This window comes from Cavia porcellus, unplaced genomic scaffold (genome assembly GCF_034190915.1).
Source record: "Cavia porcellus strain 051 isolate PalLab524CR breed Dunkin Hartley unplaced genomic scaffold, mCavPor4.1 scaffold_38, whole genome shotgun sequence".
Classification (NCBI taxonomy): domain Eukaryota; kingdom Metazoa; phylum Chordata; class Mammalia; order Rodentia; family Caviidae; genus Cavia; species Cavia porcellus.
In genome coordinates this window covers 11,270,539-11,293,415 of record NW_026947521.1, presented here as the reverse complement: position 1 = coordinate 11,293,415, position 22,877 = coordinate 11,270,539, and the positions used below count along the sequence as shown (strand labels likewise).

The following is a 22,877-nucleotide window of genomic DNA, read 5'->3' as shown; positions in this document are numbered from 1 at the left end:
TAGGTAGGAAATATTAATTAACTGAACCAGTAAAACTTTTTTGAGTACCAAATATGTACAAAGCACAGTGATAAATGCTTAGAGAACATAAAGATGAAAATGATATTAATCTTCGTCCTTAAGGAGTGCATCATCACCTAGTATGATGGCACATGCCTATCTATAATCTCAGCACTCAGGAGGCTGAGGCAGGAGGATTGTTATAAGTTCCAGGTCAGCCTGGGTACATAGTGAGACTCTGTGTCCAATAAAAAAAGCCTGCTGTCTAGTTCACACAGAGTCACATGAAATAAAAGGGAGGTGGGCCCGGTACATAGAAAGTGTCATCACGTTCAGGGGTGGAGGAGGGTGGGGCAAACGAGAGGCATGAAGATGGTACACAGAGAAGGAGCCTAGAAGAGTGGGAAAACTATCACTCCTAGGTTCTTGTCTCCTATCCATGCCTCTTCCTGAGCTAGTGGCCTGGCCTGCATCCTCATCTCGACAGCAAATCGTACCACATGTGGTCATGTCTAATGTTGGACTTTTGATTTTACCACCCAAGCTGGATTTCCCCCTCTCACTCATCTCTGGGAAGAGAATCCACTCTTCAGTTGGGCAGGATCTTTCTAGTCTCCTAAATCTACCCCTTTCATTTTTTCCCTGAAGCCAAGCTTCACTCGTTCAGTGGATGTGTAAAACTTTGATTTTTGATGTGTTAGTAAGCTGAGGAAGAGCTAACAGAGACTTGCTAGTACCTAAATGAAAGATCTGATAGAAGGTGATGTCTCATATATACCTGTAAGAGAAGTGTAAGACTCCACTTAAAGCCTTCCTTTTCCATGCCCTGACTTTAGAGATTCGTGTGCTCTACAGGGATTCACACATGCGTAAGACCCCTGCCACATTTTAGCATTTTACCAAGTGTGATCTCATGCTGCCCTTTATTTCCCAATGAGAAAGTGACATAGTTATCTTTATTCTTCTCATTCCACTCATGACAAGGCTTACAGGAATAAATGACACCTCTAATCTGTCAGTTAGAATAAGGAATAACCTTATTCTACACACAGCCTAGCCCCAACACCTCTTGGGCAGTTTGGGAGTTTCTAGGCAGTCACTGGAGGTCTGATTATAAGAGAGGAAATAGGGTGATCACATTCTACAGAGAGTACAGGACTCGATTATAGAAGGCCTTGAATGTCTAACTACATAGCAATTTCCCAAACTGCATCCACAGGAGGGGGCACTCTTTCCAAAACCAAGCAAAGCAGTCAGTTAAGACACAGCAAAATATCAGAACTCTGCGTAAGATTCATAAACCTTGTGTTTAAAGTAATATCTTGCTAAGGATGATCTTGAGGCCTTTATAGGTAAATGGAGGCAACTTGAGACTATCCTCATAAGTGAAATAAACAAGACTCAAGTAAATATCACATTGTCTCTCTAGTGTAAAAAATAATAAAAGCTGAAAGAGTAATAAGATCCAAAATGTGTAATAGATACTATAAAAAAGAAAGGGGAGGAAAGTGCTCTAAAGGATATAACTGTATATATGTTTAAGTGTGTAAGATAGATGATTACAAAGTTTTGTTGGATCATTGAGCAGAATGGTTTGCACTGTCAATGTTTGACTGTCTATCCACTTTTTATGCTTTGGTTTTGTAACTTGAACAACTATTTCTAAGATGACAATATGTAACGTATCAACTAGCAATTTCTTAGTGTTAATTTTTAAATTTTTTTTGAATTCTGTATTATTTCTACCTTCTTTCTATTTTATTTTTTCTTTCTTTAAATAAAAAAGCAATATCTTTGCTATGTTGTATAATATGTTAATATACTTGGACACTGAGATATGAATACACCCATACCCAAAGATGTAAGAGTCAAGGTGAAAAATATGTTAATACTGAAATAAAACTATAAAGATATATTACAGTAAAAGACAAATTGCCACTGATTGCCCTTAAAACAATCCCTCCTCATTCTGAACACACTTATCCATCATACTTACCACTTTCTGAAGCAATTCTGGACGTCTTCTACGAGGGTCTTTAGTTTCATTGTTGTAGCTGTTGTGAGGTCCTTAATTGATTCAAGAAAGTTACAACAATTGCTGTCAAATAAAAACATTACTTGGGTCCTCACCTACCATATTCACCAAATCTGGCACCATCCAGCTTCTTCTGGCTTTCCTCCCAAGTTAAAACGAGCATGAAAGGTAAATATTTTGAAATTATTCAGGACATCAAGGCAGGTGCAGCTAAAGACACTTGTGATAGAACTTCCAGAACTGTTTCAGAAAATGGCCAGAATGCTGGGGTAATTGTGTTAATGATGGGATAATTATGTTTGAAGTGTTTGAAGAGGGGGAGTATTTTGCAGGAGTATGTCCTTAAATGTAATGCATTTAAAAATTTTTAATATTCACTGTGTTGGTTTACCACTTTCACATATACACACAATTGTTTTGGTATCAGGGATCGAACTCATGACCTCGCACTTGCCAGGCAGGTGCTTGTGCTGCTCAACAAAACCCCCAGCCCCTACAAAATTGTTTTTATTGGTAAGTGTGTAATGATACTTTTTGTGAGCAAAGCAGCACCATGATAATAGCAGCTGTATAGAAAAACTAATTGTGGGTACTATCGCTGGGGCCCCAAAGATAAGCCCAGTCCTCAACACCCCCCTGAGCGTATAGCCGGTCTGTTTGATGTGAGAACCATGGTGAGATAGTAGGAGGAAGAGTCCCCTAAAAATATAAAATAAATAAGAAACCTTCCAAAGAAATGCAAGCAGAACTCATATTTAAAACTTCTCAACAGCTGATGCTAGAAATAGGGAAACCCAAGACTCCATTAAAGGCTCAGAAGAGAAGCCTAAAAAAATAGAATGAAGAATTTGGAACGAATCTGAGGAAACCCATCTTGGATCTGGCTGAGCAAATTTTCAATTGTTTATTTACTTGGCATTCTCTACTGTCTGTTCGAGAATCATTAGAACATTATATGAGGAAAATTAAAAACACTTTACAATGTGGAGCTGTGCTGTGAAAGAATACAATGAGTTTCTAAGGGCTCTTGTACCTTTTCCACAGGACAGCATTTGTCATTCTGTGGTCCAGCGCTGATAAAACATTAGTAAAAAGGCTCACGGAAAAGGAAATAGCCCTGTGCAGAAACCGACCACCCAAGCATGCATACGTAGGAGGTTCCATTTGTTCTAAACCTCAAGCTTCCACCCTTCTCTGTGCCTAGAAGCAAAAGCAACATTTTCCTGTTCTTTCCAAATGGAGCTGAACCTGTGTTTTAGGAACTCTGGCTTAAAAGCTTTTTCTTCATGAGGAACAAAGTGGCAAACTTTCTAATTTAGTTAAAATTCCTGTAATTTAAGAAGCAGCTAAAAAGGATCCTGATGCAGAGAGCGGTCTGTTTGCCAGAGCCAGGGCTCCATGGGCGTGACAACTATTTTTAGGGACAATGCTAGCAGGCAGCGTTCTAATGAAAGACTTGACAGAAGTCCCCTAGATGGCTGCCCGCTTCGTCTAACGCAGGCTGGAGAGAAGACTGGTTTTACAATCACATTTTCCCTTAGTTCAAAGGTTCCGTGTGTCTGCATATTCCGGATGGTTCAAAAACGGCTGAGTTGCGTGCAGCGGGGAAAGGAGCCATTTGCAAATCCATGGATTAAGAGCTGCTGTTGGGTGTTTAGGAAGGAACAGTTCTTGGCTCAAGGAAACACAGGTTGAGAGGCATCAAATCACCCCTTGCAGTGTCACCAAAGAAAGTACAGAATAAACCCACGTTGCTGTTAATAAGGGATCAGACTTTCTCTGCAGGAAGGGATACAATCATTGTCAGGAATGCCTTGGTAAAAGGGAAAAAAATTTTGCTGGAACAAAGAATTTGCTGGAAAAAAATTTTGCTTACCCAACAGACATATAAACAGGACATTCTTACTGACTGCCTTTGGCCGTGGCTCCTTTGGGGTAGACAGTCTGCCTCTGTCTAGGACCCAGTCTTCAAAGTAACCTGGGTGACAGCTGTTCCTCATGGATCTTGGGTTGTCTCTTTCAACACAGAGCTGTGCCTCCTGAAGCCCTCTCTGGTCCTGAGAGTACGACTCGGCACCTAGGGGTCCTGGTTTCATCTTTTATCACTAAACACCACGAAAGTAAGTCCTGCACCAGCCTGGCCCTGTGTTCTGCCCTTGGGGAGGGCGGGACCAACAGGAAGTTCTCTCTTCCTTCCCGTGGGAGGCATTTGGATTGTACGCGGCAGAGCGCATCATGGTCCACCAAGCAAGAAATCCACTGCAACTCCCGCACTTCGATGGTGGCTGTTCACTGTAGGATGTGGCCTGGGTTCTGAAATGTTAACGAAGAGAGAGAGAATTATGTGTGCCTGAGAACAGTGTAATGCAGTGATTAAATGCAGTGTGGGGACTGGTACAGCAGGCCCAAGGGACACATCTGCCTGTATTTCCTCCTGGTGCTGCCACTTACTGGCTGTGGGATGGAAGACAGTTTCCCCATCTTGGTGTAGCTCAGTTTTTCTCATCTGTCAGATGGGGTTGAGAATGGTAATTGCTTTATACAGTCAAATGTATAGTTTTGCAGAACAGAGCTAGGCACTGAATAAGCACTGCCTAAATACTGTGATGATTGTGACTAATGCCCACTGAAATAGGAGCCCCAAGAAAACAAGTAATAGGGTTGTTACACTCATCTCTGTGGGCTCTTAATGTCTGTCAGGGCTCGGTCAGTAGTAAGTGCTCAATAAACACTTGCAAAATAAATAAACTTGCTATCTGTGTCCTCTACTGAATGTTAGTGTTTCCTGACCAGTGACCGCACCCTCTATCCAGTGACTTCCAAAGACCTTCAGCACCTACTCTCTGATGAAACGAGCACAATTTTTAAAAAATCTAGAACTTTTGTACCATGCACACACTTCACAGAACTAAATTCCCAGGTCCTTGCAAGTGAAAGCTGTCTCTGTCTCACCAGCCTGTGGGCTCTGGCTTGCTAATGAGGACAACAGTAGATGCTGGAAATAAATGACTAAGAAGACCTGCTGTTTCCAAGGCTCAACTTTCTCAAGGCTGTGCGAACGGGAAGGCAGGTGATGTCCTTGAGCAATTCCACAGCCCAGATAAGGCTAAGACAAAGGGACTGTCCCCGCTTTGACAAATGGGACTGACCTTCCAGACTGGGTAAAACATGGTTTCAACAAAGTCTGTATCAGGAGGGAGATGATATATTGCTGAAAGTAGGTAAATATCCAGCAGGTGTTAACTGGCTGCCTTGTTATGCAATTAATCCACAATTCATAAGCACATCCCAGAAAGAAGAGAAGTTGTATATGCTAGCTCTCCTGGCTTTTTAGTTAAGTGGCTGTATTTAAAAAAAACATTTGTGAAAAAGAAAGATTCAGTAGTCATAGATTCTAAGAGTCTTGATTTGCATTAAGACTCTGTAATTCAGCCTCAAATAACACTTGTCTAAACAAAAATGAGTCAATTAGAATCAGAGGAATTTCAAGCTTTCTTTGTGTGTTTTCCTTAGTACTTTACAGCAGCCGAAGAAGGTAACTACAGAGATATCTTTACTCTATCAGACTGGAAGTGAGTGGCAACTGAGGAATGAGAATTTTACATTTAATTTGAGTCAGAGGAGAAAAAGACATCTTTATGATTTGGTGCTCTGTCCCCAGTTTCAGAAGGAGCTTGCCTCTATTACCCATTATCTTTTGATCTGATCCGACATGTCAGTTTGGATCTCCTTCTTGGAAGCTAATCCAAATGGTTCTTTTTCAAACTTTCAATTTAATGCCACTGTGTTTAGGATGCTTGAAATTTTGAACTACTAATTGAAATTTTGATTCAATTTGTTAAGATGAGGACCTGAGAGGGCATGATAATTAACTTTAAATAGCTGAAAGGCCAGCGATGGGAAGATGAAAAACAGTTCAGAACAGGGGCCAGGTGCTGCAGAGGGAGTTTTTAATTCATTATAAAGATGGATTCTTTGTCAATCAAAGAACATCAGAAATGAAATCGGTTCTTCCAGGGCATGGAGGTTTCCATGTCAAGAGTATCCCTAGATATCTCGAGACTGAAGATCAGGTGCTTGCTAAGGCCGCTGTTCAACAGCTGGTTCTCCTCTCTTTGAGCCACTTAGAGGACTCAAATTCCTAGCCCTTGATGGTGGGCAGGGGCATGTGATTACCAATGTAGTAGCTAATTGTTGGTGGAAGACATCAAGAGTTTTCATCTCCTACCAGAATAACCCGGGAAGCACAGAGAAGCCAGGTCATCCATGAGCCTGGTTCTCATGAAGACGGCTCTCAGCATCCAGCAACCTCGCCATCTTGCCCTGGACATGTCGCAGGAGGAAGGGACTCTGTTGCTTTCAGCTGCCACCACGTAGCCTAACTCATCCTGAGTATGGCTCTTGTTTCCTTATCCTTGGGCAGCGAAGAATGCAGAGAGGCAAATTTTTTCGCAGTCCTGGATTGGGTTACCATTGGTCATTCATAGTTCCTGTTCCACTTTTCCAGAGTCTGACTAGCACCCTAGTCTGGCCACCTGGTCAGGTTCTGGCTGCTAAGACTTAAGGGTAGGCTTGGATAGAGAAACCAGCCTTTGAAAGAGATGATCTTTCATCCTAAAAGGGGGAGCAATTATCTTCTCACTTTATATTATTCGTGTGTGTGAGGTCATGATGCTTGAAGAGAGAATGAAACACATGCTCTCTTTCATAGAAGGAGTGGAGATTATTATCTCAGAGGCAGTGCAAAGGCCTGTACTCTAAATCCACGTCTAGCTGACGAGTGCTTCCCCTTTGTGTATCTCACAGACTCCTCAGAGTCCTGCTTAAATCTTCTTACTCCTCTTAGGTCCCTTTCTCACCTATAGGAACCACAGTCCTCCCTCCTACCCAGATTAGAAACCCAGGAATGACCCCTCTTCCTTCCCCTCCTTGTTCTGTTTTCTCCTCCTCCATTGCTTCCTGAGCCTCTCAGTGACCACTGACCCAATGACCTGTCCTCCAGTCTTGCTCTCCTTCAGTTAGGGGCCATGAACTCTTTTCTAAAAGAAATTGCTATCAACCCATTGCTGAAAAGAGCCTCAGTGGCTTCCCAGGGTCTTCTAGAGTCTTGGTTACTATTCTTATGGCTGAGACACACTACCAGACACCCACAACTTAAAGGAGAAGTTTGTTTTGATTCACGGTTTGCAGAAGTGTAAGTGCATAGTCTTGTAGCTTCCAGGTAGGAGAGTATGGCAGATAGACGTAACAGAGGAATTGGTACTCGCACCAGGGCATTCTGGAAGCAGAGAGAAAGTGAAGGGAGTGGCTGGGGAGACAGACAAATTTTTTCAGGCCACGCCTCCATTGACCAGCCTCATCCTACTGGAGCTCAGCTCTCAGTAGCAAGTCATCCATAAGCCCCCATAATCTGGTCATCTTCCAAGAGTCCACCATGGAAGCACATATCCTTTGGGAGGACATCTAGATATAAACCATAGCACTCAGATGAAACCCCTATCCTTGACCAAGCTTGCAAGGTTTGTCACAGTCCAGCTCTGGCTCTGTCTTCATTCTGGTTTAGCCCATGCCCTAGCTGTCTTTGCACCCTTTCTTCCTGTATAACCTGTGAATTTTTCTTCCTGCCTGCCCCTTGGATGTGCTAACCTACCTTCTTGGAACCATCTCTCCTTCCCTCATCCTAGCTAAAGCCTTATTTCACTTGATTTCTTCTCAAAGGCACCTCCCTCATTTCCCCAGTGCTGCCCCTCTGGGCACTCTCATTCCATCAAGATCTGAGGTTTTTGTGGCTGAGTTAGACTTTCCTGTGGATCCCTGATGGTGCATGTCAATCTTCCTAGGTTGGGGTTTCCTCACCTTAGAACTTCATGTGAACATCTGGGTGCCCCTAGAAATCACTCTCACCTCCGTAAGATAGTGCAGGGTCACCGGCTGCACTTTCTGAGAGGGTAGGAAGGTGACCCAGGGAGTCCTCATCTTCCTACTGAAGTCAGGCAATTGGTTGGTGAGAGTTGCACCTTCCCTGTACCTCCTGGGGCCATGGTGGCCTGACCATTGCATTTCCCACCCCTTGAACACCAGCCCCTTGCAGTCCTCTCCAAAGGCTGGTCACAGGAGGCTCTCCCTTACTTTATCTTTACTTTTTTTAATGGCTGAAACACTCCTGGCTGGCCCCTGACTCCCTGGGCTCCCTGTCGGCATTCTCTGGCGATTCTTATTTAACCCTGTTGTTTGTTTTTTTGTGTGTGTTTGTTTGTTTGTTTGTTTGGGTACCAGGGATCGAATTTGCAACCTTGTGCTTGCCAGGTAGGCACTCATGCCACTGAGCTAAATCCCTGACTTTTTTTTTTTTTTTTTTTTTTGGTACTGGGGATCAAACTCATGACCATACATTTACAAGGCAAGCACTTATGCCACTGAGCTAAATTTCCGGCCCCCTACCCTGTTGTTTGTTTTTGATAACAACAAATTGTTCTGCCCAGCTTCACACGATTAAGTAAAACATTAAGCACACAGGCTCAGAAACAGGACCTGCTCCCCAAGCGGGTTTTCTACTTATAGTCAAGTCAGTTAGAGTTTTAAACACCAACAGGTTTAGAATTAAACTTAATACTCTTGGAGTCTTTCTGTTTCTAGGAGAATTTCCTTCCAAATAACACACTTAATCATTATTTTCCCTTGTTTCTATTTTCCTTAAATACCTGATACTTTGCTTCTCATGTAGTGCACACAGCTTACTTTCTGTTATCCTGGAAGATGGCATGAAATGTATCACCCTCTGTGAAGACTTAATAGCCAGTGAGGAGAATGCTTACTGACCAGTTATTAGCAGTGACATGCTGTAGACCGAGAGGCACCTGCTGGTGGGAACACCAAGTCGTCGCCTTCAATTTGCCAAGCACTTGTTGTGTGCCTACTGGGTCCAGCATTGCATTTACAGAAAAGGTCTATGTTTTCTGGAGACATGAGCATCATACAAAAGATGGTAAAAGTAAACACAGGCATGGTGGCCCAGGCCCATCAGTCTAGTAGTCCGGGAGGCTCATGGCGGAGGATCATAAATTCGAGCCTAGCCTGGGCAACTTAGTGAGATCTTGTCTCAAAATAAACAATGTGCTGGGGATATAGCTCAGTGCAAAAGCCCTGGGTTCAATTCCTGGTACTACAACAAACAAAGATGGCAATGTGACCATCTCTGTACAGTGGCATTTGTTCTCCAACTTGTTGCTCAGATTAAAGGAGACCCAAGCAAAAGGATGTGCGTGAAGGCCAAGGAGTGACCTAGGTGGAGGATGAAAGGGGGCTCTTAGCTAGTTATGTCTCCTCCAGGGGCTGCTGCAGGGATTCCAGCCCTTTGAAACCGGGTCTAACAAAGGACCGTGGCCCAGTGATAACAGTAATATAATAAAAATCAGTGGGTTTTCCTGCAACAAGTTAAGGAAGTGTTATTCTTCTATCCATTCCGTGGGAAGGAATTGAGGCATGAGGAGTTAAAAGACCTTGCCAGCTAGGAAGCAGCTGGACGGGATTTGAACCCAGGAGGCCTAGCTTCAAAGCCTATTGCGTGACTGGCTGTGTTTGGTGATGTCCGTCTGTGAGAAGACCAGCATTCCTGCGTTCTGTCCAGAGGGATGTGTGTGAACAGGAAGAATGGAAAGCACGTGATCCCCTCCTGGGTCAGCCCAGCCAGAGAGGGACCAGGGTCCTCTTGGTCCAGACTCAGTTTTTCTCCTGCACACTGGCTCTGAGGGCCACACTGAGTACCGGTTGTGTTGGGTGCCCTCTTCCTGCATTTCTGTAGCCCCAAACTCCAAGCCCCTCCCAAGCCCAGCTCAGCACTGTGCTCCCCTGCGAAGCTCTCCCGGCCCCGCAGCCCTCCTGCCTTTCCCTTCCTAGAGTCACTCTGCATGTACTCAGAGGCATAGAGCCCCAGGAAGTATTTTGCTCCCTGATATTACAAATGCTTGGTACCAGTATGGAAAGCACTAGAAGACTGAAGTCTCCTGACCGTACCCCCTCCTACAAGGCCCCGCTGCCTCCTGCCCCTTCTGGACTGTAATTCATACATTTCAGCACAGGGCTTGTGTTCTGTGGGTTTGGTGGGGTGGGGTGGGGGGAGACAAAAAAGAAGCTCAAGAGAGTAAAAGGTTGTGGGCTTTGGGAGAAGAGAGATACTTCCCTAATAAAAGATACATCAGCCAAATGGGGGCAGGCTTGTGCCTCTGAGATAAGAGGAAAGGTCATTTATTTAAACAGTAAATGGCTAGAGACGCAGATCGGATTTATAAGACTCCTACAAATCCATAAGAAGTACTGGCACACAGACGCATGCATAATAATCCTGAATCGGCCATGAAATTTATCTTCATGAGTAAAGAGAGGAGGGATTGTTGATGCTGTTATGATTTCTAACCCATCTTTCCAAGAAAGACAGGATTAATACCAGGAGAGATAAATCATGATGTGATTTTTGTATATATGCACAAAGCAAACACAATGAATATTTGATTTTCTCCAACTTCTGCAGGGCTAAATCAATTTGAAGAGATAATGGTGGCGGATTAAGTTATTGGAACGTGTGTAACTATAAAGTTTTGAATACAGTTAACTCACAAGTTATTACAATTTCAGTATAACATCTGTTATCATTGAAATAACAGATGTGTTGCGTATTGTGAAATGAAGGGGAAATTGGATATACACACAGTTTTCAAAGGGATCTATGTTCATATTAAATTATTTGTAAGATGTTCCACTGTAGAAAATTACCACAAAGGGCAGGCCAACTGAAGAAGTGTGTTCCCCAAATGAGGATATAGAGCAAATAACATCATTAATTCAAAGTCACCTTAAAATTCGAGGCACGGGGGGAAATATTACAGGTCTTTTTGTGTTTGGTCCTGTTGTAGAATGGAAGTTATCATACTTAAGAATGTGAAAGTATTTAAAACCTTAAGCCAAAGACAGCAACTGCCCAAAATGTGGGCCTGAAATAAATAATAAGTTTCTTAATGTTGTCCTGTACACTCAGAGGCCATGATTTTACTTCCTTACTACTGCAGTAATAAAATTATACTTTCCCCATGGCCAGCATTGATTTTGGCACAGATCATGTCTTCTTAACCCAGAGTTGGGACACATACTTCAACCCAAAGACACATGGAAATTCGGGACCGAGGGCCTGACCTTGAGATTTTCCCGCAAAATTCAGGAACTGGTGGCCACTTTTGCTGCGCTGTCCAGCAAAGTGTTGGCTTCAGACGCAAGGGTACAGAATTTGCACCACAGTGGGCACTTTGCCAAGGGTCCCGTCAAGACACCCGGGAATGTTTTCTGATCTTATTGTTATGATCAGTAGTATTTAGCTAATTGTTTGTGTTGAGTTTTAAAATCTGGTGGTACATTTTTATTTTCTTTGCCTCGCTGTCCACAGTTGTGTTTTTCTCTCTCTCTCTCTTTCTCTTTCTCTCTCTCTGCTCTCTCTCTCTGTCTCTCTAACTCTATCTCTTTCCTTTCTGAAAGGTTTGGGGAAATGAATCCCACTGTATGATTATTTATCAAGGTTCACGGTCAGGAAAGAAATGTGGGGTTGGAGGTGGGGGGATCTAATTAAGCTTGAGTCTGTCTGGTTCTCAATTCTACTGCTGGTAACAGCTCGCTCCTAGGAGAAAGAGACCCCAGTTGGTCTCCACCACACAAAGGCTTTTAATAAAATATTCAAGATTGCTAAGGACCTTTAGAATGGGTAATTTTATTCAACATACACTATGATCTTCCTGCTGGTTGTGGGCTCTGGACCAATACCCAGGAGCTTCTCTGGAAGTGCATGACTATTATGCATTATGTTAGAGAATTCTGTGAAAAGTCAATTTACTCGGAGTCACATACACCATATTTTAACTTTGAGACTAAAATTGTCTATGGGGTTTAGTTTGCTGCCATGATTAAATTCTTATTCTTTTGCAAATCCTAGATTTATTTTTAACTGTCTCAATGCCACATTTTTAAAAGACAAATGAGTGGTTAAAGAAAAGGAAAAAAATGTAAAAAAAAATTTGAGGCTTCAGGAAGAATGCTCTAATAAAGTACAAACTTTCATTAAATACTGCCTGTAGTGAGTTTACCTGCCGTCGGCTTTGCCTCTGGTTTTGAGAACCTGCCTACCCAGGACCAGGACTTAATGAGATGGTTCCCTTCAGTGTCTTAGACACTTAGCTCTCAAAAATCTCTATCTACAAACCAACTTTTCCCATCCGTTACAAAACGAGCAAGAGAAATTGAATGCGTGGGTTGAAATCCCTGTTAATCAATTGGACTACTCCCCGTGGGCTGTGGTTGGAGAGCAAGTTTTCATTATCTCTAATAATTAGCATCATCTTTTCTGAAACGAGCTGAATGGACTGCCACAGGTCTCCGCATGGATGTGGCATGTGTCTTTTCATTATTACCTCTTCTTTTGCGGGGGGAGAGTGAGGGGGAGGAAGGAGCAAGCAGGGGGAGAAATGGACTTTGGGAATGTTTTTCTTAACTTGGTGGCATTTAACAGGAGTGTGCAGGGGGTGGGTGGGGACCTGTTTAAATAACCTGAAAGTGTCATGAGTGTGAGCTTGGAAGGCGTAATCCACAGCTTAGGTCTTGTTCCGACAGCTTACTTGGTGAGTGAAATTGGACAAGTTCCTTAGTCCAAGTTTTTACTGCCTTCACAAAATGAAGACAATAGTAAGGCCTTTCTAGTAAGGTAATAATTATCAGCAAGATAAGGTTATGTGATAAGGATTAAATGAGAAATGTCTATGTTACTAGTGCATTGGTTACTGCATGATTATTCTATTAAATTTAATTTAATTCAATTTAATGTAATCTGTGCTTTAGGCCCTGTCCTGTTCTATGGAAACTCTTTGTCATTTATTAAATCTGTGTGGCTTCCTTTGATCATAGAGTATAAAGCGTCATGGCCAGGCGCTGAGAGGCACATGGAGATGAACCCATTGTCCACGAAGGGGGTGTCAGATGTCATCAAAACGGATGGAGGTACAAGGTGGGAGCTGACGAGTGTGATGGAAGATGAAGAGTAGGGAGCCTGGCCTGGGCCTGCTGATGGAAGCAGCCCTTCCATGGAGAGGCTACCAATGCTGGAAGAGACAGCGCCCTTGTGAGGCAGCTCTGGGTGATTTGGGGGGTGGTTCCTGGCAGCAGAGCTGCTTTCCTTTCAAGGAAGTTACCACTAAATGTGTGTATATATCCAAAATTCATATGCTGAAGCCCTAAGCCCCGATGTGGTGGTATGTGGAGGTGATTAGGCTTAGATGATATCATGAGGGTGGGGCCCCCATGTTGGTATTAGTGTCCTTATAAGAGGAAGACAGCACAGAGCATTCTCCCTCCACTGTGCCTTTGAGACACGGCAAGTAGGCTGTGTATAAGTTACCAAGTGGACTCTCATCAGGAACCAAATCTACCGATATCTTCATCTTGGCCTTCTCAGCATCTCTCTAGAGCTCTGAGAAGTGAGTGTTATGCTGCCTGGCCTGCAGTGTTTTGTTACAGCATCTGAGCTGATTAAGATGTGGGGCTTCTGTGTTCTTCCCATTATCCCTGAAAGGGCCCCAGTCTTCTCCCATCAGCCAGAATCTGCTGCTGGCTCCTGGGAAGCCAATTAGCACACCCTCAGGAGCACGAGCCACCCTTGGCCTGTGGCACAGAGCCCATCTCTGATCCTCTTTGCCTCCCCTGTTTTCCTCCTGCTCCAGCAGGGGGCTTAGTGGCCTCCATTCAGCTTTGGGAGAGGGTGGGGCCCAATCTGGCTTGTTATTCACCTTGGGGTGGAGTGTGACATCAGGGACCCTGCTCAATTTGGAGATAGAGCTGCCTTGGCCTGATGAGGAGGAAAGACACGCTCATCTTTGCATGGGAGAGGGTGCCATCTTTCCTTAGCACAGCGGCAAGAAGAGGACAAGTCTTTGGGAAGGGATGGCCAGGTGGTCAGCACCATGACTGACGTTGTCCGTACAGTTTCTCCAGCTGTTATAAAGCAAGTGCAAGCTCATGAGACAGAAGGGAAAACCGAGGCTGGAAGGGAGGAATGGGAAAGGCTTATCAGACAGGAGTCCATGCCAGCTCTTCCTCAGATGAGCTCTGAGGGCTTTTCCTGGCTGTATGCTTTCAGCTGCGTTGCCATAGAATACTACATTTTTTTTTTTACTGTATAATTCTCATATTTGACTTATGTTACTTACCTCTCTTCACTTTCCCCTTTCTGTGAATCCTTTAATGTCAGGAGCCAGTTCACACAACCAGAACCTAGCACAGAGCTGGGTTTGGAAAAGTTCACATTAAACAGGAAGTTGATGGCTGTTGTAATAAAACCCTGTCACTGTGACTGAGAGTCGGGGTGGAAGTTTATTTCCTACTCACATAAAGATCCCGATGGGAGCTGCTGACTCCTGGGTGGCCCTCCTTTAAGCAGGGATTAGGGTTTGGTCCCCTCTATGAGCCGACTTCACTGCCTCCTCCATGTGGCTTCTGAGACCCCCACACTCCTCTGCCATGGACAAGGAGGAGGGTGCTGCCCTGCAGTCTCACAGCTCGGCCCCAGAGGCAATCTGCTTCTGTTTCACAGGTTGGGTAGAGCGCGGCCACAGCGTAGGGCAAGTCCCCACTTGACCTCACCTGAGCATGGGAAGAAGATGAAGCTGGCTTGGCACACATTGAGCTGGCCTCTGAAATCTTGAGCAAGGCTTCAAAGAAGGAGGATTTCAAGGACAGAGCCGAGGGACCACATCCCAGAGAGCAGCAGGCAGAGGAGTACTGCGGCGTGGAGGGTGGTGTGGGGCTCAGGACGCAGTACTCCTCCCGCCCCCACCCTGTGGTTTCTGCCCTGATTTCAGTATCTCGGGTGCAGCAGGGTCCTGTGGTGCCCGCTTGCCTGGCCTGGGACGCCCGGTCCAGCCCTTAGCTCAAGCTGATTAGCAGTTATCTTGCACATTCTCTGTGCTTTGGTGTCCTCCTGTGTGGAAGCGAAGACACAACAGAAACAGAACCATGGAAGTAATTTTTAGAAGGTGGGATGACAGAAATAGTTTCTACCACATAGGCATGGCGCAAATTAAATGAGTTAAAACCTGGAAAAGATTTAGAGGAGTGCTTGGCATTTGATAAGCATTCAATAAACTTAGTGCTTTTCTCTCTTTTCATCTGCACACACGTGTATTCTATAGGTGTGTGTGCGGGTGTGCAAATTATAACAGCACCAGGACAGAGATACTGTAATATGTGGATCAGAGAAAGAAGGCAGAAGGTCAAAGGATTTGACTTCAGCTTCGTGCTTTGGCTAATAACCTCCCAGCTCTCTTATTAATCTTAGTTAGCTCTTCAGACTGTACTAGTCTTCTGGTTGGCTTGCTGCTCCACCAGTTGTCAACCCCTTTTTTGTGACATTTGGGGTTGCATTTTTTATCTTGTGTTGTGATGTAAGTCTCATCTCTCTCTCTCCCACCTTTTATCTGAGATCTGGCTCACTGGCACGAGTACCATGATGGCACTCATTAGTACTGGTCGGACCTCGCTGCTGCTGGCTTGCTCAGACCACAGCTCTCCTGCCGTGAGTCTTTGTTTCAGTGGGTGCACTGCCCGTGGATGCAAGGTCGTTTCCAGTTCCTTCCCTGGCCCCTCCCTGCTCTCTGTGCCCCTTCTGGCTTCCAGTGGACTGCTTTCCACAGTTAAAGGACACCCACACCCAATTTCCCTGCACGTGGGCTACAAGTTCTTGAGGTCCTATGCAAGGTCTCTTGCCAGCTCAGTAGCTGCCCCGCATGCCAAGTACAGATCTGGTGCCCACTCTCTCCCCAACTGCTGGGACAGGTGATGGGCAGCGAGTGCTGACATTTGATGAACTGCCTCCCTGCATTCTTGCTTCATGGAGAGACCAGGTGGAGTGGTTTAGTCAAGTCCCCAAATGTGACCACACTATTTGTGCTGCACTTCTCAGTCCGGAGGAGACTTGCTGAGCAACTTCTCACATGGGGCTCATGTAACTCTGATGGCTATCCTGGTGATGGCCCCCTTTCCCTGGCGTCCTGGGGGACAGGATCTGTTCTGTGCCCTGAGGACCTGCCGTCCCAGCCCAGCAGTTTTGGCCTTCTGATTGCTATTTCCAGCCTGGCTTACCTGACCATTCCTTCCCAGTATGAACAGCTGTTTCTTTCACTCCAGTTGCTGCCCGGCCAGGTTGGTGATTTTTCTTCTGCCCTTTTGTTTGTGCAGAACATAAATCTTTTTCTCTTTCTGACCGGCCTGCAGTTCCATCCACCTGTGCCTGCCTTGAGCAATGTATAACTCTCGCCAGGTTCTGTTCCCTTTGCTGGCTGAAGCCTATAAACCAAACTTTTTCTTCTCTTTCTCCTTCTGGGCTGATTCAGCACTCTCTTAGCACCTGGCTGCTGGTTAACAATTAAACACACAAAGTCCATTATTTGATGGGCCTGACTGGAACTGGTGGCTGGCAGAATGAGACGTGCAACAGACAGCTCGGTCCAACTCGCCTTTCTCTCCTCTCCCTGAGTTCAAGGAGACTTAATTTACACTAGGTTAGCAGCAAGCGTGTTAAAGGAAAATGGGTTAATTGAATAATTGGTCCTCAACAAAAGATTTTGTGCCGTTAAAGTGCAGCCAGTTGATGGAGTCAGGCCAGTTAAATATTTAGCAATGATCACAAAAATTGGGTGTGAGCTTAGGAAGTGCACAGGAACTCAAGCTCTTAGGAAAGGGCTGAGCGGATTCCAGACTGTTAGTAGTCAAATGCTGTGGATTTGCTAGCTGCTGTCCCCGCTTCCCGGCATTTGGTTTGACACATTTACTTCCACTGTCTGGATTGCAGAAGTTCTCTATGTTTTCCTTTTGCCTGTTTTAAAAGAATGATTTGATATTCTTGAATCACTATCACACCTCTGGTTGGAAACCAAGATTAGTAAACTTTTCACCCAAGAAAGGTTGTAGCAACAGGTTAGGCGGAATGAGGATTCTCAGTTATTCTCACTAACAAACTGTAGTGAGATAAATCTTCATTTTATTAGAATCTGGAGTCTTTCAGACACACACACCTTCATGTAACTTGTGTGTTATAGGTGATCACTGGTAGGGAAAGCTCAGCTGCCTTTCCGTTTCCTTTGACAGGCAAACTTGTAGGTTTACATGCTGCATCTTTCCCTCCCTCCCTAAGTTCTGCTTGCAGTGGGTCAAGATTTGGTGAATAATTAAAACCTAAGCATCTAATGGATACGAGATCCTATGCTCTGTACGGGATGTCATCAAACCAACTTAGGCGGTGTCAACAGGGTTTTGAACACTGGATGGAAAATTCTGACACTCCCATGGCTCTCCGAGCTGGCGTGTGGCATCCCATTTGAATTAACTGATCTTCCCATTTCTTTGACAGAGTACAATGGTACATCATGGTATTTGTATGGTGATTTGTGTCTTCGAATGTGTCTTCACCTCTTTATTGTCCCTGATCCTGACATCAAAAGAGGACAGGATGCAAGGTGGATGGGGCAGTGCCACTTATAGGAAGAAAAACCACACATCTTGGCAGTAGAGTCTGAGGGTTTGTGTCTCTGACACTGGGTCTATGGCACCCTCTGGGTCTTGAGGTGCCATCTGGGCATTGAATCAAGTATCCATTCTGCACCATGTAGTTCTGGATGTGAATTCCAGTGCCAAGAACCTCTTTTTCTTGGGCATTTGCAGTCCACCCATAGCACTAACTCTAATTGTCAAGGAAATTGAGCATTCAGTTATTCCAAACACCTTATTTTCAGGAGTGTGGGTAAGAGCATAAAACTTGAGATAGCCAACAAGAGGGCCATCTACACAGAATGATCAAAATGTACAGTGAATATTAATTTAAAATTTTTTTACAGTAAGAGGTATGTTGATATTAATCCTCCCATACCAAAGTACTTCCCCTCACTTTAAATATTCTTCCTGTGTCTAGGTATTCTCGATGATTTCTAAGGCAGTTCTGAATTGTCTTTCATGATTGTCTTTGCTAGGTGTGATAAAAAAAAAAAAAAAAAAACAGTGCATGCTGTTACCCAGCGTCATCAACGGGAAGGCACGCTTGTGAAAACATTACGACGTGCATCCTTGTCCACCTGATTCACTGGATCTGCACCTCATGACTTGTGGGTCTTCCCCAAAACCAAAGTGAAACTGAAAGGTAAATGTTTGTAATTTACCCAGGGCTGGGAGACAGCCACAGCAGTGTGACGAAAAGCCCAAAAGAAAGAGCACTTCCAGAACTGCTTTGGACAGCGGCAAGGATGATGGGACCAGCATGTTGGAAGTGAGGGGGGATTTTGAGGCTGATTAATGTGACACTGTGTCTTTTACTGCAATGCATTTTTAAACATTCAAGAGTTCACGTATTTTTCAGCCACACTTCAGAGTTGAGTCTGCCCATTTAAAGCTGAGTCAAAGCCCAGGAAAGAGAAGCAACTCTGGGCTTCCAAATTGGCTGCCAGTTGGTCACTGGGCTGCATCAAAGATGCGAAGCCACACCCACCTCAGAGAGGGTGACAATTTTCCCAGGGTTCCTCTCACAGTGATCACAAGGACAAAGAAGTCACACCGTATACATGATTTTTGGCAAAACTGATGAATTAAATACATGTATACATATTTGTTTAAAAACATTAAGTTCAGAGAAATGATGTATTCTCAGGACATTTAAATTAATTTTAGAAGCAATGGTATTCTTTTCATTTGAGTCCTCTGTATGGAGGTTTGTTTAATACTTTGTCAATTCTCTAGGAATTTAAGACCAATAAACCACTGGTTTGGGAGTTAACCTCCTGAGCCCACTAACCTCATGTATTTAAAATAATAATATCAAATATGGAGCAAAAGCTTGCTGTGGTGAAGAACTCTAATTACTTTTATCCATTTGATTTTCTCAAGCACTCTAGAAGGTTGGTACTATGATCTCATTTTACAGACAGGGAGGCTGAGGCTCAGAGAACCGGTGGCCACATCCTTCGTGAATCAGTCTTGGTTTAAATGAACAGAGTCTGAGTGTAGAACCTATAATTTTAAACACTGCTGTTCTGCCTTCCTGTTCATATTTCAACAAAAATTCTTGTAGATTTTTATTTTCTGATAAACATGAAGTGAATTTCCAATTAAAAATGCAGTAAGTTCCTGGGCATGGTGATACATGTGTAATCCCAATACTCAGGAGGCTGAGGCAGGAAGATCACTGTGAGTTTAAGAGCCTGGATTACACAGTGAGTTCAAGGCCAGCCTAGAAGACATAGTGAATGCTTTTCTCAAAAAAAATATGCACATATGTATATCTATAGTAAACTGCTCAAATTTTTCTCCTAAAAATTTCTGAATTTGGTAATAGTGTGATGTCCAGACAGATGCCTTCCTGAATTTATGGGAAAAGGCTCTCCAAGGTTGTTGATCACAGGACCCAGGACTTTTGGGTGTGAAACTTCTGTAGCAAGCACTATACCTTTAAGGAAAATTCTAAACCTGCATAACCTCTCTCATAATTTGGGCACTTGGTACAGAACGTAATGAAGACATATACTTAAAAAGATAACAAGCGATGAGCGAATGATTATTAAGCTGGGTCTGAAAGCCCAATTATGTTTCTGCTTGCTTCTAGGTGATAAAGAGGGCAGCATGTTATGTTTTTGCCCAGCTCATTGATTCTGTAGTGTCATCCACCAAATTTTGCTGGCTGATCAGTGCAGATTTAATGTGACTATCATGGCACAAGCAGGCTTCCCATCTCGGGTGAAAGAACTTGGAATTTTTGATTTTTTAATCTACCACCCCTTCCCCCATTTAATAAGGGTGACCCCACCGAGAGCTGGAACGACCTCAGGGTGCCTCCTTTACAGCTCTGTCTCCCCTGACTTACTACCGGCTCTTTCAAAGGGTACAACTTACCAGAGAAAATGCCACATAAAATTTTATACTTCTCATATTCTGTTTCCCTTTTTAAGTTGCAAACGGAAGATTGTACCGCACTGCAACCAAAAGACCCCCTTGGGCAAGAAGCACACAATGGAGAGCTATTTATAAGGTTTAAATTATCCGTATTAGCATACTTAAGATTCACCAGAGTGGGTCCTTGATGCCAGGTGCAATCCACAGTGATGCCTCTGCATTTGGTCCCATCGTCCAGTACACAGATTCTCCCAGGGAGAAAATGTCCAGGGAAAGCACAGCACTACAAGATCCCTGCAGGAGTTAACTAATCTACCCCCTGCCTCTGGCAGGGCCAAAAGCAAAATCCATTTGGGGATCCACACAGGCATAGAGCACTACCTTGTTTGCAAAATCTGATTGGCTGCATCTCTTTCTACTTTTTAAGTGAGCGCTGTAGGCAAAGTATGAGAAAAATGATTTATATATAGGTGTCCATGTCTACAGTGGGCTCTTCTTGATCATTAAGTATTTATTAAAATTCTCCCATACGTAAAGGTCAGCATTAAGTTTTCAAGTTAACCCAGTGTAGGGAAAAGTATGCTCACACTACAGTTTGGGTAAGAGGACAGGACACACACCAGATATGTCTGTATTCCCATGGAAGATGACATTTGATTGTGTTGATATGAGTATCAGAGACCTAAAAGATACCAGCACACACAATTCTCACCACGGTCACTTGGATGTCTAGCTCTGTGCTCTCACATGCAGGGAATCTATTCACAGCATTTCCAAACTATAAAAACTTAATTTTAGTGAGACTAAAGATATCTGTCTTGTCCTGTCTTGAATTCTTGCCCAGAAATGTATCTGATGCCTATCCCACCACTGGTGCTGCCATTTGGATGTAAAAATCCAGAGGCCAAACCCAGGGCTCCATGCAGGACAGAGGTTCTCAATATTCCCCTGAACAAAGGTGTGGGCTTTCCCATCGCAGAAAAGGGGGTTAATGGTCCCTCACTCCATGTCTCCCCAGATAAGACTCCTGTATGACATTAAACAGAAGGCTGAGCAGAAAAGCTATATATCATTCATTCGTACTTGCATTCAAAGAACTATGAAGGGTTAGACTCTGGTCTTAAAACAGTATGTGGCAGTGACCCTTGTTTGTGAATAATCAAGCCCCCGGGACATGGTGGCAAAGGGCAGTAAGATAGGCGGGTACGAGACATGTGGTCTTGAGGCCAAGAGGGAAAGAAAGAGGTCACATCACCCAGGAGGTGCACAGGTGGTTTCCTTGTTGGTGATATTTAAAGTGGGCTTTGGGGAATAGAGGATCTCATCAGACAGAGAAAGTGTGAGATTCATTCTAGGCAGAGGAATGTGGTGTAAACTGGGGGCCCCGGGAGGCAGAGTGGTTGGAGAAGGACAAGGTGGAATAAGAACCATAGAAGAGCCCTCGGGGAGGAGGCTGGAACTGCTCTTTCACACCACATACAAAGGCCCTTTTGTGAAGCTCGGTTTGGGCGGAGCCAGCGATCTCAAACAGGCATGGATGTGCATGGCTTGGGTGAGACAGCAGGGGTATCGAGGTGGGGAAAGCAGGAGAGGGGTGCTTGGAGGCCATTGTTCTAGTCTAGGTGATGGAAGACAATGGTTGGCCCTCTGGGGGGAGAGGCGGCCTTGGGGGATTGTTGACTGCAGAGGAGGTGATTGGGATGTAAAGACTGGATCCTGTGGGCAAAGGAGAAAAAGTGGGGGATGTCCTGAGCTGCTTTTGAGACCAGGGAAGATGAGGGAACAGGAGGAGAACCTCACACGTAGAAGGAGTGGGGTCCCGAACCCGGCAGCTTTTGAAATGAGCAGAACTGGAAGCATGCTGTGTTTGTGGGACAAGCACTGACTGGGTGATAAAGCCCTTGATGATGGGCAGTTTCCCTGTCTGCATCCCCAAAGACAGCTGTGGGACCACTGATCTTGGCCACATCATAGCTGCCACTTGACGTGGTTCTCCAACTTGTTATCAAGATGCCTCCATGGGAAGCTAGGTCTGAGGACCAGGAGAAAGTTTCTTTCAAATGTCTGTTTTATCTGAGAAAAGGTGTTTAATGTCTGAATTCTGCTACATAAAATTCTGCATGTGCTTAAAGTTTAAAATTATTTACCAATGAAATTTGCATATTAACCACTCCTCACCCCAAAGCACACATGTCCAGGGCTCTGGAACCCACAGTCTATAACCATCCATCTTCATGAGTGCAAAGAAGCACAGGATCTCGTAGGGTCTAATAGGGATCTGATCGTCACCACTGCTGGGATTTGGCAAGAGCCTTGGGTCCTGCATGGGTGCCTCTTGAGTTGTGATATCCCAGAATTCCTCGGCTAAACCTTTGGGCAGAATCTGAGCAAATACAAACTTTGTAAAAACAAAAACTACACTTCAGAGCTCTTCTTTTTTTTCCTTTCTTGAAAAAGCAAATAAAAACCAGAACAACCCTAAATACTAAATTGGATTTTTTTGGTGGCCCTGAAGATTGAACCTAGGGCATTTGACTTTATAGATTCACAAAGGAAGGACACAGTGGAGAAAAAAGTCAAAGAATACACAGGTGCACAAAATACCAAATTTTCACTGTCCTCTGCCTCTTCCCCTCCCCGCACCCTCCTTGAGGCACCTCCTGGGTAACTGTTGTTATAAGGCCCTGTTGCTCACTGTAAGGCTTGGCTGCTGCCATAGCAACCTCTCCTGGGGGCTGCAGGAATCCCGTGGCCCACCCCAGCCTACTGGGAAGATAACCAAGGTGACTGCTACCGCCTTCAAGTCTGAGGACCAAACTTCTTGTACAAGGCGAAGGGAAAACGTATCTCCCGTCACTCTAGAAATTGAGCTTTTTTTTTTTTT

General features: G+C 44.3%; 1 protein-coding gene across 9 annotated transcripts in view; it reads right to left on the bottom strand.

Moving 5' to 3' along the window:
* Positions 1–2,909: 2,909 nt before the first annotated feature.
* Positions 2,910–22,877, bottom strand: part of LOC106025320 (NBAS subunit of NRZ tethering complex-like) — a 107,120-nt gene continuing 87,152 nt past the window's right edge. For 5 of the 9 annotated variants that reach the window (XM_063243464.1, XM_063243465.1, XM_063243470.1 and 2 more), the window contains one exon: positions 2,910–4,348. Coding sequence is in view for 5 of the 9 variants with exons in the window: in XM_063243470.1 (XP_063099540.1) it covers positions 4,325–4,348 (24 nt within the window). In the remaining 4 variants the exon portion in view is untranslated. Of the gene's footprint in view, positions 4,349–14,574; positions 15,042–18,091; positions 22,377–22,877 lie in introns of those variants that run through there. The other 4 variants (XM_063243461.1, XM_063243460.1, XM_063243471.1 and 1 more) reach the window with 2 other exon arrangements.